At 41.8% G+C, this 12,916-nt stretch overlaps 1 protein-coding gene across 1 annotated transcript in view; it reads left to right on the top strand.

Annotated features, from left to right (window-relative positions):
* The window catches only part of LOC135213722 (aspartate aminotransferase, mitochondrial-like), a gene marked incomplete at its 5' end in the record, with an annotated part of 34,124 nt that overhangs the window by 119 nt on the left and 21,089 nt on the right, over window positions 1–12,916 (top strand). The window contains 3 exon segments of the mRNA XM_064247832.1: window positions 1–38; window positions 280–408; window positions 4,440–4,523. The exon segment at window positions 1–38 is cut by the window's left edge and continues 119 nt beyond it. Of these exon segments, the coding sequence (XP_064103902.1) occupies window positions 1–38; window positions 280–408; window positions 4,440–4,523 (251 nt within the window).

Genomic DNA, 12,916 nt, shown 5'->3' with positions numbered 1-12,916 from the left:
ACAATGGCAAGCCTTTTGTCCTTCCATCTGTGAGAAAGGTGACTAAGATCTTAAATAAGCTGTGAGAAGTTTGCAATTACTTTTTTGGTTTTGTAATTTATCATGGAAGTAAAACTCGCTCATCTTGAAACAGAGTTCGTGATACAACCGTACAGTGCATTCACATGGAGATGGAGATAAAACATATATATATATATGTATATATATATATTATATATATTTTATTTATTTTATTTTATTTCATTTTATTAGGTTATAGCTGTTATTGCTTAATTTCAGGCTGAAGAGTTGATTATAAGTCAGAAGTTGGACAAGGAGTACCTACCCATTTCAGGTAATGCTGAGTTCTGCAAGCTCTCTATTGGACTAGCTCTCGGGGATGACAACCCAGCTCTTAAAGATGGATTGGTGAGTATTTTCTGTGAATTTATTCTGTGTACTTCATAGAGTTTTTTTCAGAATGAGCATGAACAAGATAAAAGTTAATTTTAAGGAGGTTAATTCTTCTACAAATTTCTGTATTGCACTGAAAAGGTTGTCCTGTTTTATTATCAACAGCTTCAAAAACAAAGTGGAGATAAAAAAAAAAGTACTCTCAGCTGCTTTTTTGTGTGTAATAAAAAGTACTTTTCAAGCAAAAACAAGTAGTTTTTATGGAAGGAGTTGCCACAAAATCTAAGCTCTCTAGCTTAGAATTGAATCAGGAGTCAAAAGGTTCATGGTCATTACAGTTATTTTATTCATCATTAGTAGATTATTGACTTTTGAATCAATAGCATTTCAGAGCTTTAGTTAAAATTGTTCCTGTACATTATCTCATTCATTTACAGATGTACAGATGTGGATTTAAGTTGAATGTACTGAAGTCATCAACTCTTTCTTCAAGTACTTGTGTACAAGTATCTGAAAATTGAAAGTTCTGATAATCAGGGACGAGTTAATATATCTTACCCAAGATAGCCAGTGTACACTGTATAATGAGTTAAAATGACATAAAGTCAGAACTGATACAGTAAATTGTATATGGAGTAGACAGTGTGTTGTTAAATTCATAAATGAATATTCAGCAACTTTCACCAAAGAGATAAGTTTTGACAATGTTAACTGTCCATCGCAGAGATAAGACTTGATACAATTGAGTAATTCAGTGGAAACAGTTGTTCTATTTTTACTTCTATAATAAAAGTTGGCTAATGATGAACATACACACAGACATTTAAAACCCAAAATTGATACCCTATCACAGATAACGTACTACTTCAATTGTGCATGTTTTCTCACACTAAGTTTTCCTAATGACAGAAGCCTCAGCCAGTCTGTCAGTTCATCATGATTTTTATTTACTCCTGTAACTTGAAGTAATGGCTGTATTTTAGTTACATGTTACCTTTATCTTGCACTTGCCATAATCTTAGGGGGTTCCCCCCTTTTTTTTCAATATGGTCAGGAATATCTGGTTTGTGTTGCATTTGTAGGAATACTGATTGTCTAAAGTAGACAGTCAAGCAGTATCATTGATATGGTGTGTTTTATATGTGTCATGCACTTGATACAATTGTCTGAAGTAGACAGTCAAGCAGTGATACATAGTGTATTTTATGCACAGACATACCCTGCACTTGATACACTTGTGAATGAGTTATGGGATGGGTTGTTGTTGACCTTTTGGGATTAAGGGGTACTTATGGTTAATATCATTGGAGTGGTCGTTTGGAATCATTTTGGTTGCCTTATGCTTGTGAGAGTATAGATATTAAGCAGTTTAACCAGACCACTGAGCTATTTTATTTAGTTTTCATAGGCTGACCAGTAGTAGTCAATGTGTTGTGGAGTTTGAATTTGAATGCATTATTTTGCTATATAGTAATTATCTTGTATAAGGATAAAGCTAGTGACACCTTTCAAACCCAGTATGGTTACCTTATCATTGATAAAATATCTCAACATTCACTGTTCTCTTTATTTTTTCTCAAAGCTGTCTTGGAAACATACCAAATCTGTAGGTCAGTTCATCTGTCTATTACATTTTTGTTTACTCCAAAACCTAAGAGAATGGATTATTTTTATTGAAACTGTGCCATGTTGTTAGCTTCTGACAGGATTCACTATAAGGTAGTCTAGGTTTAACAGTTATGCTGTTTGAGAATGTAAGATGTTTGTGTAGATGTAGGATTTTTAGAATTCTGTCTTGTATATAAGTATAAAGCAATTTCAATTATATTTTGCATAAGTACTAGCCAGCCTGTAACTTTGTCTTGAATGAATTAAGAGCTACTCCAGGTATGGCCATTTTTTGTGAGAGGAGGGGTATTATCAGGTTCTTTTGCTAAACTGTGGTTGTAAAATATTTGTAGGGCATATTTGATTATTAAATGATTTCAGTGAAATTTTGCAAATATAGCTTATAATTAACACAATCAGAATTATTTGAATAATTAACACAATCAGGATTATTTGAAATAAGTTTCTTACCCTACCACCTACACTATCCTACAGGGATAGTGATGGTAGCCCTTGTCGAGGGCTTTACACACATCGCGCTATAGGATGGTTTTCTGTTAGTTCCTACTGGAATTTAAACCATTTCCTTTAAAGTAAGAAAGGTTTATTGAAACTAGGTAACAAGTTAGTTCAACTGGGTGGTAGGTGGTAAGGGAAGAATCGCCCTACTCATATACATCAAGCATTTTTTTTTTTTTTTTTAGTTGCAGATGAATTGTGATGTCTTTATGGCTCTGACTGACCAGGTTGAAACCTCTCATCTTTTTCGTTGTATGGGTGGTGTTTGTGTATTTTTCAACATGGATTTGCACTATAAAGGCAGACAGTTAAAGGTGGGAAGGATGTACATGGGTATTTGCTGCATTATTTCCTTAGTGTTAGTGTAAACAATTTTGCCTGTATTAGTTCTAGGAGTGTGCTGCCTGGTCCTCCTCAAAGTGGAGAGGTTGCAGCAGTGTAAGAAGGCCAAAAGAAGTTTGCCATTCTCTTCAAAGGAGGTTACTCCACCTTTAGTTTCGTCAGATTTTTTCGACTGTTCCTTACCCTACCTTCTGCTCTTCTCTGGCTCATGAGGGGTTTATGCTTGTAAGGGTGGGTGACCAATACGTGCTATCTGGCACTTCCAAACCAGAGAGCTTTCCAAGCTCCTTAGGTGAGGTAGTGTTATGTGTTTGTGGTTTGCCATTTTCTACCACTGCTTAACTAGCAGCTTTGCCGTAGTAATGACTGATATTTCCAATTGGTATTCTGAGGCACTGGCAGACTGGCCAGGTTACCAGTTTGCCCAATGGTAAGTGGGTCCCTTACCACATACGACCATGGGAAATTTCATTTTCATAGGTGTAGGTAATTTGTATTTATGAGTGAAAAATAAACGTCCCAATAATTTGTCTCCTTGTTTTTACTCATGCATTTTCAAGTGTTTTATGTATTTGTCGTGTGAACTCAATTATAGCATCATGGCTGATGGTTGGAGTGGGCTCCTCTTGTCACCTGGCAACCACAGTTTTTAGACCCATTCTGAGCTGTCTATCTTTCTCTCTTGCTCTTTCCATTCAGGAACTTGATGCGTTGAGACTCTTGTAGTAATTATCTTACTTGTGGGATTACCCTTGTGGTATTGAGTAAAGGCCATACCCCTCCAACACTGCCTCCTGGCTTGTCACGTCTTTTAACGTACTGGAATGAGTATAGTCATAGTACAAGTGCAATGCTGGCAGTTATCACTAGAAAAATATTAAAATGGAAAAAGTTGCAGAACACTATAGGATAGGTCAAAGCTTAAGGTAGATTTACTATGTTCATGATGTCAGTCATTAGAAGCTGTGACAAAGATTTGAGTTCACATCTCAATGTCTTCATACCGAATTTTAGTACTGAATTGTTTCATATCAAACCTATGGTTTATACAGCAACAACTTACAGTGCCTCCAATACTCTACAATCAATAGCAGTCAGTCTCTTCGACTGTTATTATCAGGATTACAATTTTTTCTATGATTTTACTCACTCCCTGTCCCATATTTAATTCTCCACCCTAAAGCAATGAGCTGAAGTATCTCTTCCAATACAGATGGAGGCTGTTCAACTATTGGAGAGACTTGCTCTGTACATACCACTCATACCATTTTTCTTTTGGTTAGTTCAAGTGTCCAGGATTTTGTTGTCCACAAAATGGGCTCAGTATAAGTGACGGGTATCTTTAAAAGAAAAAAAATTTGCATTTGTTGTCCACAAAATGTGTTTATTAGTATAAGTGATGAGTTTCCTTACAAATTTTTTTTGTATTTGTTGTCCATAGAATGGGCTCGATATAAGTAAGAGGCATTATTTTGAAAAGTCAATCTCTATAATTGAATAAATCCTTTTTGAAATTTATTAATTGTAATTATGGAGGATTGGTGTACGTATTACTGAGTTATTGTAAATGTTTACAGAATGTGACAACGCAAGCTATTTCTGGCACAGGTGCATTGAGAATTGGCTCTGCCTTCCTTTCAAAGTTCTTCCCAGGACCAAAGGTAAAGTATTTAACATATGATTATTTTTATTGGATTTTTTTTATACTTACATGTGTAATATGGTTATGACTTGTACAAGTACCTTTAGAAGATAAAATTTAAAAAGCTTTCCTCAATTTTTTTTTTTTTTTTTTTTTAAGATGTTGCGGCTTGGTGTTTTTGGTATGAAGTTGTATACTATTTGTTCATATGTGGAACAAACCTTTGGTCTTAACAATAGGATGATCTAGCGCCAGCTGGAAATGGGTTAAAAACAATCAAAGATTGTAAAGCATGGAATCTGTGGCATCTGGCAACCCATATGTATAAAAGGTGGAAACTAGTCATCAACCCAGCTTGGGACCTTGTGACGCATCAGTCTCTCTTTGATAGCCTTGGAGAGTAGCCTTGTTGCGCTCTCCTTTCCAAGCTGCTTGGTTTGTTTGTCCATTATTTCTATGCATTTTTGATTGTGTGTGGGTCTGTCCTTTGGTCGTGGATTCCTCCAAGAGTTCCAAGCCCTGTCAATGTATGTACCCGGGCGTTCGAGGATATCCACGTTCCAGGTTTTGGGCGTCTTCTCTTACAGATCCCCATTCAACTTGCAGTAGGTGACATGCGAATTTTTGTACTATTTCTAAGCTGTGCCCAGAATGTCGTTCGTGACCCATATCTCAGTGGAGGGCTTTCTATAAGAGGAGGGAACACTAGGGTGCGTCTTGCCCATCTTGGGAAGGTTTTTTTTGTTCTCCCAAGGAGGCATTTCAACATCTCCTTCTTCCAGTAGTCTTCCTCCTGCATCTTCTGTTCCTGTGTCCTCGTCTTTTTCTTACATGGATTCGTCTGTGGAACTATCGAGTGATGCACAGGATAGTTTTAAGTTTAATCATGCCCCCTCTCTTGTGGGAGAAGATCTCACGCCCTCAGGAGAGGAGGCTCCCCCTCCAGCTTTTGTTTTAGATTTGGAGTCTAACAAGATAACAGTGGTTTGGGTGTCCGTAGTCCTACGGGGTTCACCCTCTTTGAATGGTTTGATGTCACGTTTGTTCGCCAGCCTCCCCAAGTCTCACCGGCAGCCCCCCTCCTTCTGGCCTACACTATTTTGTTAAGTATGTGATGCCTTTAAGCCAACTGGAGCTGTCAACACGTCATCTGCTGGGTTGCCGCCTATCTCCCCGCCAGTGTGGCCATTAGCTTGTGCTGCTATGCCAAATGTCGTGACGTCACTCCCAGCTTCCACTCAGCCTATGACGTTGACTGCGGTGTCGGTTCTCCCTCTGTCTCAGGTCATGATGTCATTACCATCCACGTCTCTTGTCATCTGCTCTACCTTCCTCGGAGATGTTCTTTCAGGCAATTTTTGATAAACTGGACTCCATTCTTCGTGAGAGATATGCAGTTCCCCCTACAAAGGGATGGCATATTAGGAGTGAGCCTTCCCCCTCTTCCTTTCCTCTTAGCAAGAAGCATCAAAGTAGGGGAGAGCCTTCCCCCACTCTATCTCCTCCTGCTCATACAAGAGTCAGATGTTGGAGGATTCAGAACTTTTTTGTTTTTTCCGAGAATGAGAGGAGTGTTTCACTATCTTCTCTACACAGATGTGTCTCTCCATCGCACATACACATACATGTTCCAGTTTGCGATGGCTCCCCATCTCCGCAGCCTACTGGAGTTCGCTGTAAGGATGATAAACCCCTGATCATGGGTTCGAAGGTGCCTTCCACTCAGATGTCTCCTGCACCTTCTGGGATTTCTCATAACGATGACGGTCGAGGACAGGAGACGTTTTGGGTCCATGGATGTGCGTCTCGTCCTTCTTCTCCCAAGACGACAAGACTTTCTAAGCGTCCTTCCCCCCAAGAGTTCCCGGTATCATCGTTCTCCATCTAGAGGATGCATCGCCTGGCTATGTTCTTGAGCCTGTTTGCTCAGAGGCTTCAGTCGTTTGAATACCATTTCTTTCATTGGGAAATGTGGTGCCCAGCTCCGTAGGAAGACCTCTTTAGTGGATGTAGAGAAGGACGAGGTTCTCTCTAGACCTTCCTCCTAATGTTGCCGTTCTCCTTTGCCCGAGCCAGAGGAAGGGGAGAGCAATGAGTTTCTGTCTTCTTTTTCATAGGTTGTTCATCTCATCCATGAGTTCAGTAATCTGGAAGGGAGGACACAGGCTCGATCTTCAGTGCCCCCTACTGGCATAGAGGCTTTCCTCAGCCCAAAGCGGGATCCTAGAGCTTCGTTCGAGCTCCCACTTTTGGAACGTGCAGTCTATTTTGAAGCATATTAATGACCTGATTTTGGATAGGGATAGCTCCCTTTGATCCAGTTGGTCGCCTAAATTTCTCTCTGCTCCTCTCCTGCAGCATAAGAAATAATCCAGCAGACAGTATCAAAGTTGGAGGCTTGTTCTTATCCTCCTCCTCCTCCTCCTCCACCTCACCGGCAAGCTAGACAGTCTTCCCCCAGGAAACAAACCAAGCGTGCATCTTATGTGAGGACACTTCAGCCTTCTACATATTCTGGGTTAGGACAACAACAACGCTCCTTTCAGTCTTGCCCCTGCAAACCAGGTAGGGGTATCAGAGGTATGGGCAGATGGGGGTCGTCTATAGAGAGGGCGCCCCTCCCTTCCCAGTGCCACGGATCAGAGGATGCCTGGCAGTCCATTGGGCCAAGTGGCAGTTGCACGGAGCAGAGAAGTGGGTAGTAGATGTCCTTTGGGTCAGATATCTCTTACCTTTCAACTTTCCTCCCCCTTTCTCAGACAAACCTCTCCTCCACCTGACTTCCGCTCAGAGTTCTCTGAAGTTCCTAGCCCTTCGGGGCAAAATTTTGAAGGTGCTAAACAAGGGCGCAGTGGAAGAAGTACATTAGCCTTCACTGAGGTTCTATAGTCACATCTGCCTGGTTCCAAATGCCACAGGTGATTGGAGACCAGTGATAAATCTTTCCACACTGAACCTGTTCATCAGGAAGCAAGGTTCAGGATGGAGATGCCCTGGACGGTTCTGGCAGGAGTAAGGGAGAACGACTTTATGCTATCAATGGACTTGAATGATGTGTACTTCCAGATCTCAATTCACCCTTAGTCGAAGAAGTTCTTTAGCTTTAGCCTCGAAGAGCAGGTCTTCCAGTTCTAGGTCCTCTTCTTCGGGTTGACTACAGCCCTGCAGGTGTTCACAGGGTCTTTGCCCTAGTCTCAAAGTGGGCTCATGCTCAAGGGATTTGTTTACCGAGATACCTTGATGACTGGCTGGTCTTGGCAAGTTCCAAAGAGAAGCTAATTCAAGACAGGGATCACCTACTTAGTTTTGCAAGAGTCTGGGTATTGTGGTAAACTGGAGAAGTCCAGTCTGGTCCCCAGCCATAGGAGTCTGTATCTGGGTTTGTCTATAGATACGGTAGTGTCAAGAGTTTTCCCATCGGACCAGAGGTTACAGAAGTTCAGGATGGTGGCACGGTCCTTCCTGGCAGAAACCAAACAACCAGCTCACCAATGGCAGGTCCTACTAGGTATCTTGACATCCCTAGAAAAACTGGTCCCTCACGGTTGATTCCATCTACGTTCTTTCAATGGAGGTTGAAAGAGTTCTGGTTCCTAGCAGGCGATTCCCCTCAACAGCAATTACCCCTTTCAGATCAAGTGAGAAGACGATCAGAATCTTGCAATAGGAGTCCCTCTACTTTCTCCCCATCCAGATTATCCTGTTTTTGAATGTGTCCATCGATGGTGGGGGCACTCATCTTCAAGACCTTCTGGCTTCGGGTGTATGGAGCTCAAAGCAGCCTTTCTAGGACTGGAGGAGTTTGGGAGAAGGTAGAGGGTCATTCAGTAGCTCTGATGTTGGACAGCTCCACCTTGATAGCTTATATCAACAAACAGTTGAGATACATCAATGGCGATTGACAACTTGATGGAGCTCGTAGCCAGATATTTTTGGGCAAGAGGAATGGAGTGGCCAACAAACTGAGTCGACAGAACTAAATCCTTGGTATGGTTTGGTCTCTGCATCAGGACATTTCTTCTTTGGGGAAGGTTCCTCGTTGGACGGGTGGTTTTCGCACTCGGCTACCAATGTGGTGGTCCAATGTTCGATTCTCTGCTTAGCCAACACCTGATCAGAAGAATTTATTTCTGGTGATGGAAATTCATTTCTCTATATAATGTGGTTTGGATCCCACAATAAGCTGTAGGTCTCATTACTAGGTGACAAATTGGCTCCTAGCCATGTAAAAATATCTAATCCTTTGGGTCCAGCCCTAGAGGGCTGTTTTAAGGGGGCGGCCGGAACCCCTATACTATATGGTGGTATAGGGCAAAAAATGCAAAGTCATGAAAAATTCATGGAGCTTCATATGGCAATTGAGAATACGTACAGGTATTCTCCTACTTACGATGGGTGTTTAGGTTCCGAAAAAACCCATCGTAAGTTGAGAAAATCGTATCTCGGATATAGCCTAGCCTACACTAAGTTAATCAGTACCATATAGGCTAGGCTATATACACATATATGGAAGATTAGCTTACACTACACAGTATACCTATACATATATGGTATAGTAATTATTAATATCAGCTAGTTCGGGTGTTTCAATGCAGATTGACTTATGATAATTAAGTATAAAAAGAAATTTAATAATAAGAACAAGGATCAGACTGTAGCGTAAAGGGTACTCACCAAGATTCGGTCCGTTGTCGGCATACGTGATCGGTGTCAGGCTGTTCATGGCTACTATAACTAAAGATCGGAAGAGGATGATGATGATAAAGCAGCAGGATCATCAATTCGCTCTTCCTCAGATAGAATTTCTTCTTCTGTTAGTTCAGGTGTCTCGAGGAAACAACTGTTCCGAGACGTACAGGATCGAGTCTCAAGTGAGGGGGTAGGGCTGGGGGAAGCGGAATGCACTGGAGTCGTTCTCTTGAAGAAAAAATCCATTGTAGGTTTGCACAGTGCGTTTTTTTCGTTCTTCATAAATTAATCGGTAACATGCAACACTGTCTTGATGAGCCCTCTGAACTTTGGCAAACCGTTCCTCGTCCCCATCCATTTCACTTAAAAGTTTCAGTCCTTGATCAAATAAAGCAAACGCCTCTGCCAGTTTTTTAGTTGTAAACGTTTCGCTCCGGCTCTTTTATTTCTTCTTCCTCTTCTGCTTTTTTTTTCTCTTCTGCAAGTGCAATTAAATCCTCTGCCGTTAGCTCTACATCTTGCACATCTATAAGTTCTTGGATATCTTCCTCGTCAATTTCTAAATCTAAACTTTTCCCAAGTATCAAGATCTTTTTATTGATTTCCACTTCTTCTTCATTCTGATCGAAACCTTTAAACGAGTTCACATACACTTTCAGCAGATTTTTCCAGACCCCATTCATACACTCTTTCTTTACCTCCTTCCACCCCTTCCAATGTTCATAATGGAGTTAAGAACACTAAATTCTTTCCAGAAAGTTCTGAGATCTTTCTCCTCGTTATCCGTAGCCTGAACAGCCTGCACAAACGTGTTCCGAAGATAATACGCCTTGAACGTAGCCAAAGCACCCTGATCCATGGGTTGTATGAGAGAAGTTGTGTTTGGTGGCAGAAACACAACTTTTACATTCTTGTTAATATCTCCGATGTGCTGAGGGTGGCCAGGAGCATTGTCGAGAATCAGAAGAATTTGAAGGGGATGTTATTTTTCCTACAATGATCTTTCACTTCCGGAATGAAGCAATGAACGAACCAGTCCTCGAACAATATTGCAGTCATCCAAGCTTTTTTATTATGACGGTAATGCACAGGAAGTGTATGCTTGTCGATGTTTTTTAAAGCCCTTGGATTTTCTGAGTGATAAATCATAAAGGGCTTAAGTTTATACCCAGCCACATTTCCCCAAGCAGAAGAGTCAATCGATCCTTGTATGCCTTAAACCCGGGCATCGCCGTTGCTTCTTTGTGGATGTAGGACCGTTGTGGCATAAGTTTCCAATAAAGTCCGGTTTCGTCAACATTAAAGATTTGCTCTGGCAAGTAGCCTTCATTAACGACGATCTCGTGTAAAACATCCTTAAATTTATCGGCTCCGTCGGCATCAGCGCTTGCTGCTTCACCGCTCATTTTCACACTGTGAAAATTATGGCGGTTCTTGAAACGACGAAACCATCCAGCACTTGCTGCAAAACTTTTGTTGTGGTTATCATCATAATTCTTTTTCAGTTCTTCAAAAAGCATGCGCGCCTTTGTTTGAATGGTTAAGAGGGTGAGCGGCATACGCTTTTGTATTTGATCCTCCATCCACGTGACCAGTAACTGCTCCATTTCTTCCAAAGGCCCTATCTTCTTCTTTGATATAACCGTTGAATGAACTGAAGCAGATGCCTTTACAGCATCCATTACGCGTTTCTTGTCCTTGAGGATGGTGGATACCGTCGATTGCGATAAACGTTCGTCATGTGCAATAAACCATGACTGCCTTTCCCGCTTCATCCTGGTTTATTATTTTCAGTTTCTGCTCCAAAGTGATGGATTGCCTCTTCTTTTTTGCACTACCAGCAGGACACCTATTTGGTTGTTTGGCAGACATAGTTTTTTTGTTTTAATTTTCGGTACTTAAAAAAACTCTTAAAAATCACAAACGAACACCGACCTAGTGTTACTTGGTTCAAAACGAGCGCAAGTGAGATCGAACTCATTGCCGCTGTACCTACGCCAGCCTCTCGCTCTCGGGCCAACATATCGTACAGCGTAGTACGCTACTGCCAGCGCTCGCTGTGCGCGAAATTTAAAAATACGCATTTTCACTTTTTTTTTTTTTTTTTTTTTTTTTTGTTTTTTTTTTTTTTTTTTTTTTTTTTTTAGTATTAATTGCTAACCCCATCGTAACATCGGATTATCGTAAAACGGATTATCGTAACTCGAGCACTACCTGTATACGAAATATTTCGTCAAAATTCCTCTTACTTTCGTAGTTACAGGGTAATTTCTGGGCTCAGCTCGTGTCGGCCTATGAAAGTAATCCTTAATATCATCTTTCTAGGTAAAATATCCTAAAATTACCAGAGAAAAAACAAATTAAGAAAAATGTCAGTAGGACTGACTCGCTCACTCTTAAAAAGAAGTGTCGGTATGAAATAGGGGCGAGTGTGGAACACTACCACGAGACAAACACCAATTAGAACTTCCTATCAGAATCCCCCTAAGAGAGAGCCGATACCAACGGGCGATGCAGCCTCTACTACTACTACTAGAGGACGCCACGGACAGCAGCGCCCCTAGCGGTCATCCTTAATTTTTAGCGCCAGCGTCTTGACGCAGTTTTCTCTCGTGCTATTGTTATTTTGGATTTATCTCGTTTTTCAACGATGGAACGTTCTGCATTGCCACGGCTAAGTTAAGTAACTCATAAGTAATATTTTATCATAGTTTTAGCCCTTACCGGGTACCCGTATTTTCCTTTTTATAGGTCATATACGGTTCCCCGGTTGTCTCGTGGCGGCCATGCTGCCTCGTAAGAATTCCCGGTCCTCCATACTGGGACTTCTTATACTTATGGGCTTACTTTATCACGTTCATTGTTTTACATCGAGTTTTAGCTAGTTCAGCCCTCTTACCATTCTCTTAGCTTGGTATTTAGGGCTATCATTATTTTATTCTGGCCCAGCATCCCGGCTCTTGCTCTACATCGGCTATCGCTGGCTCCGAGTAGGCTACTGTTTCTTGGAATAGTTGCCTCCTCCTGGGCTTCTTTCTCTTTTCCTAAAAGTGTCTCTTCCACCTTTCGATGTTTTTTATTATTATTATTTAGGGTGTTAGGCTAGCCTAGGTGCTTGTTCCATGTATTGGTACAGCTTGGTTCACGTGGCCCTACCACGGTTGTGGTGATCGCGGCCTAGGCCACTAGTGGTCACGTGTTCCATAGCACCTCACCCTGCCCCTTCCCTCCCTCTCTGATGTAGGGAGGAGCTGGGGGACCCCTTGGTTGTCATAACAACCTCATAGCCTTCTCTCACATTCCGGAGGTACCGGGGGGTTCCACCAGCAGGGGGTTTAGGGCGACCATCATGAGGTACCGGGTCTCCATACGGGTAGTGGGTGAGGTGGGGAGGAGTAGGCCATCCCTTCCCCCTTTCCTCGCTCCCGCCGTGTTTCACCGGGACCTCCTTCCCCCCCATACCCATTACTCAGCCACCTCCCTTACGATACGAAAGGAGCCTTCCGTCGCAGCCGGGGCCCCGGGGGTTTGGTTATAGGTTATTGGCTCCGCTAGCGGGTAGGGTGGGTACTATGGATGGTCGTTTGCTTGCCTACTATATCCTTATATCTCTCTCGCCCCCGCTACCGGAAGGGAGCTTACCCTTACCTACGCACGCTTCTAGTAGACGGGTGGAGAGAAGTTGATTTGATGTTGTCACTGTTTTATGCTAAGGATATATAC

This window comes from Macrobrachium nipponense, chromosome 43 (assembly GCF_015104395.2).
Source record: "Macrobrachium nipponense isolate FS-2020 chromosome 43, ASM1510439v2, whole genome shotgun sequence".
Classification (NCBI taxonomy): Eukaryota; Metazoa; Arthropoda; class Malacostraca; order Decapoda; family Palaemonidae; genus Macrobrachium; species Macrobrachium nipponense.
This window is presented reverse-complemented; position numbering and strand designations above follow the sequence as displayed.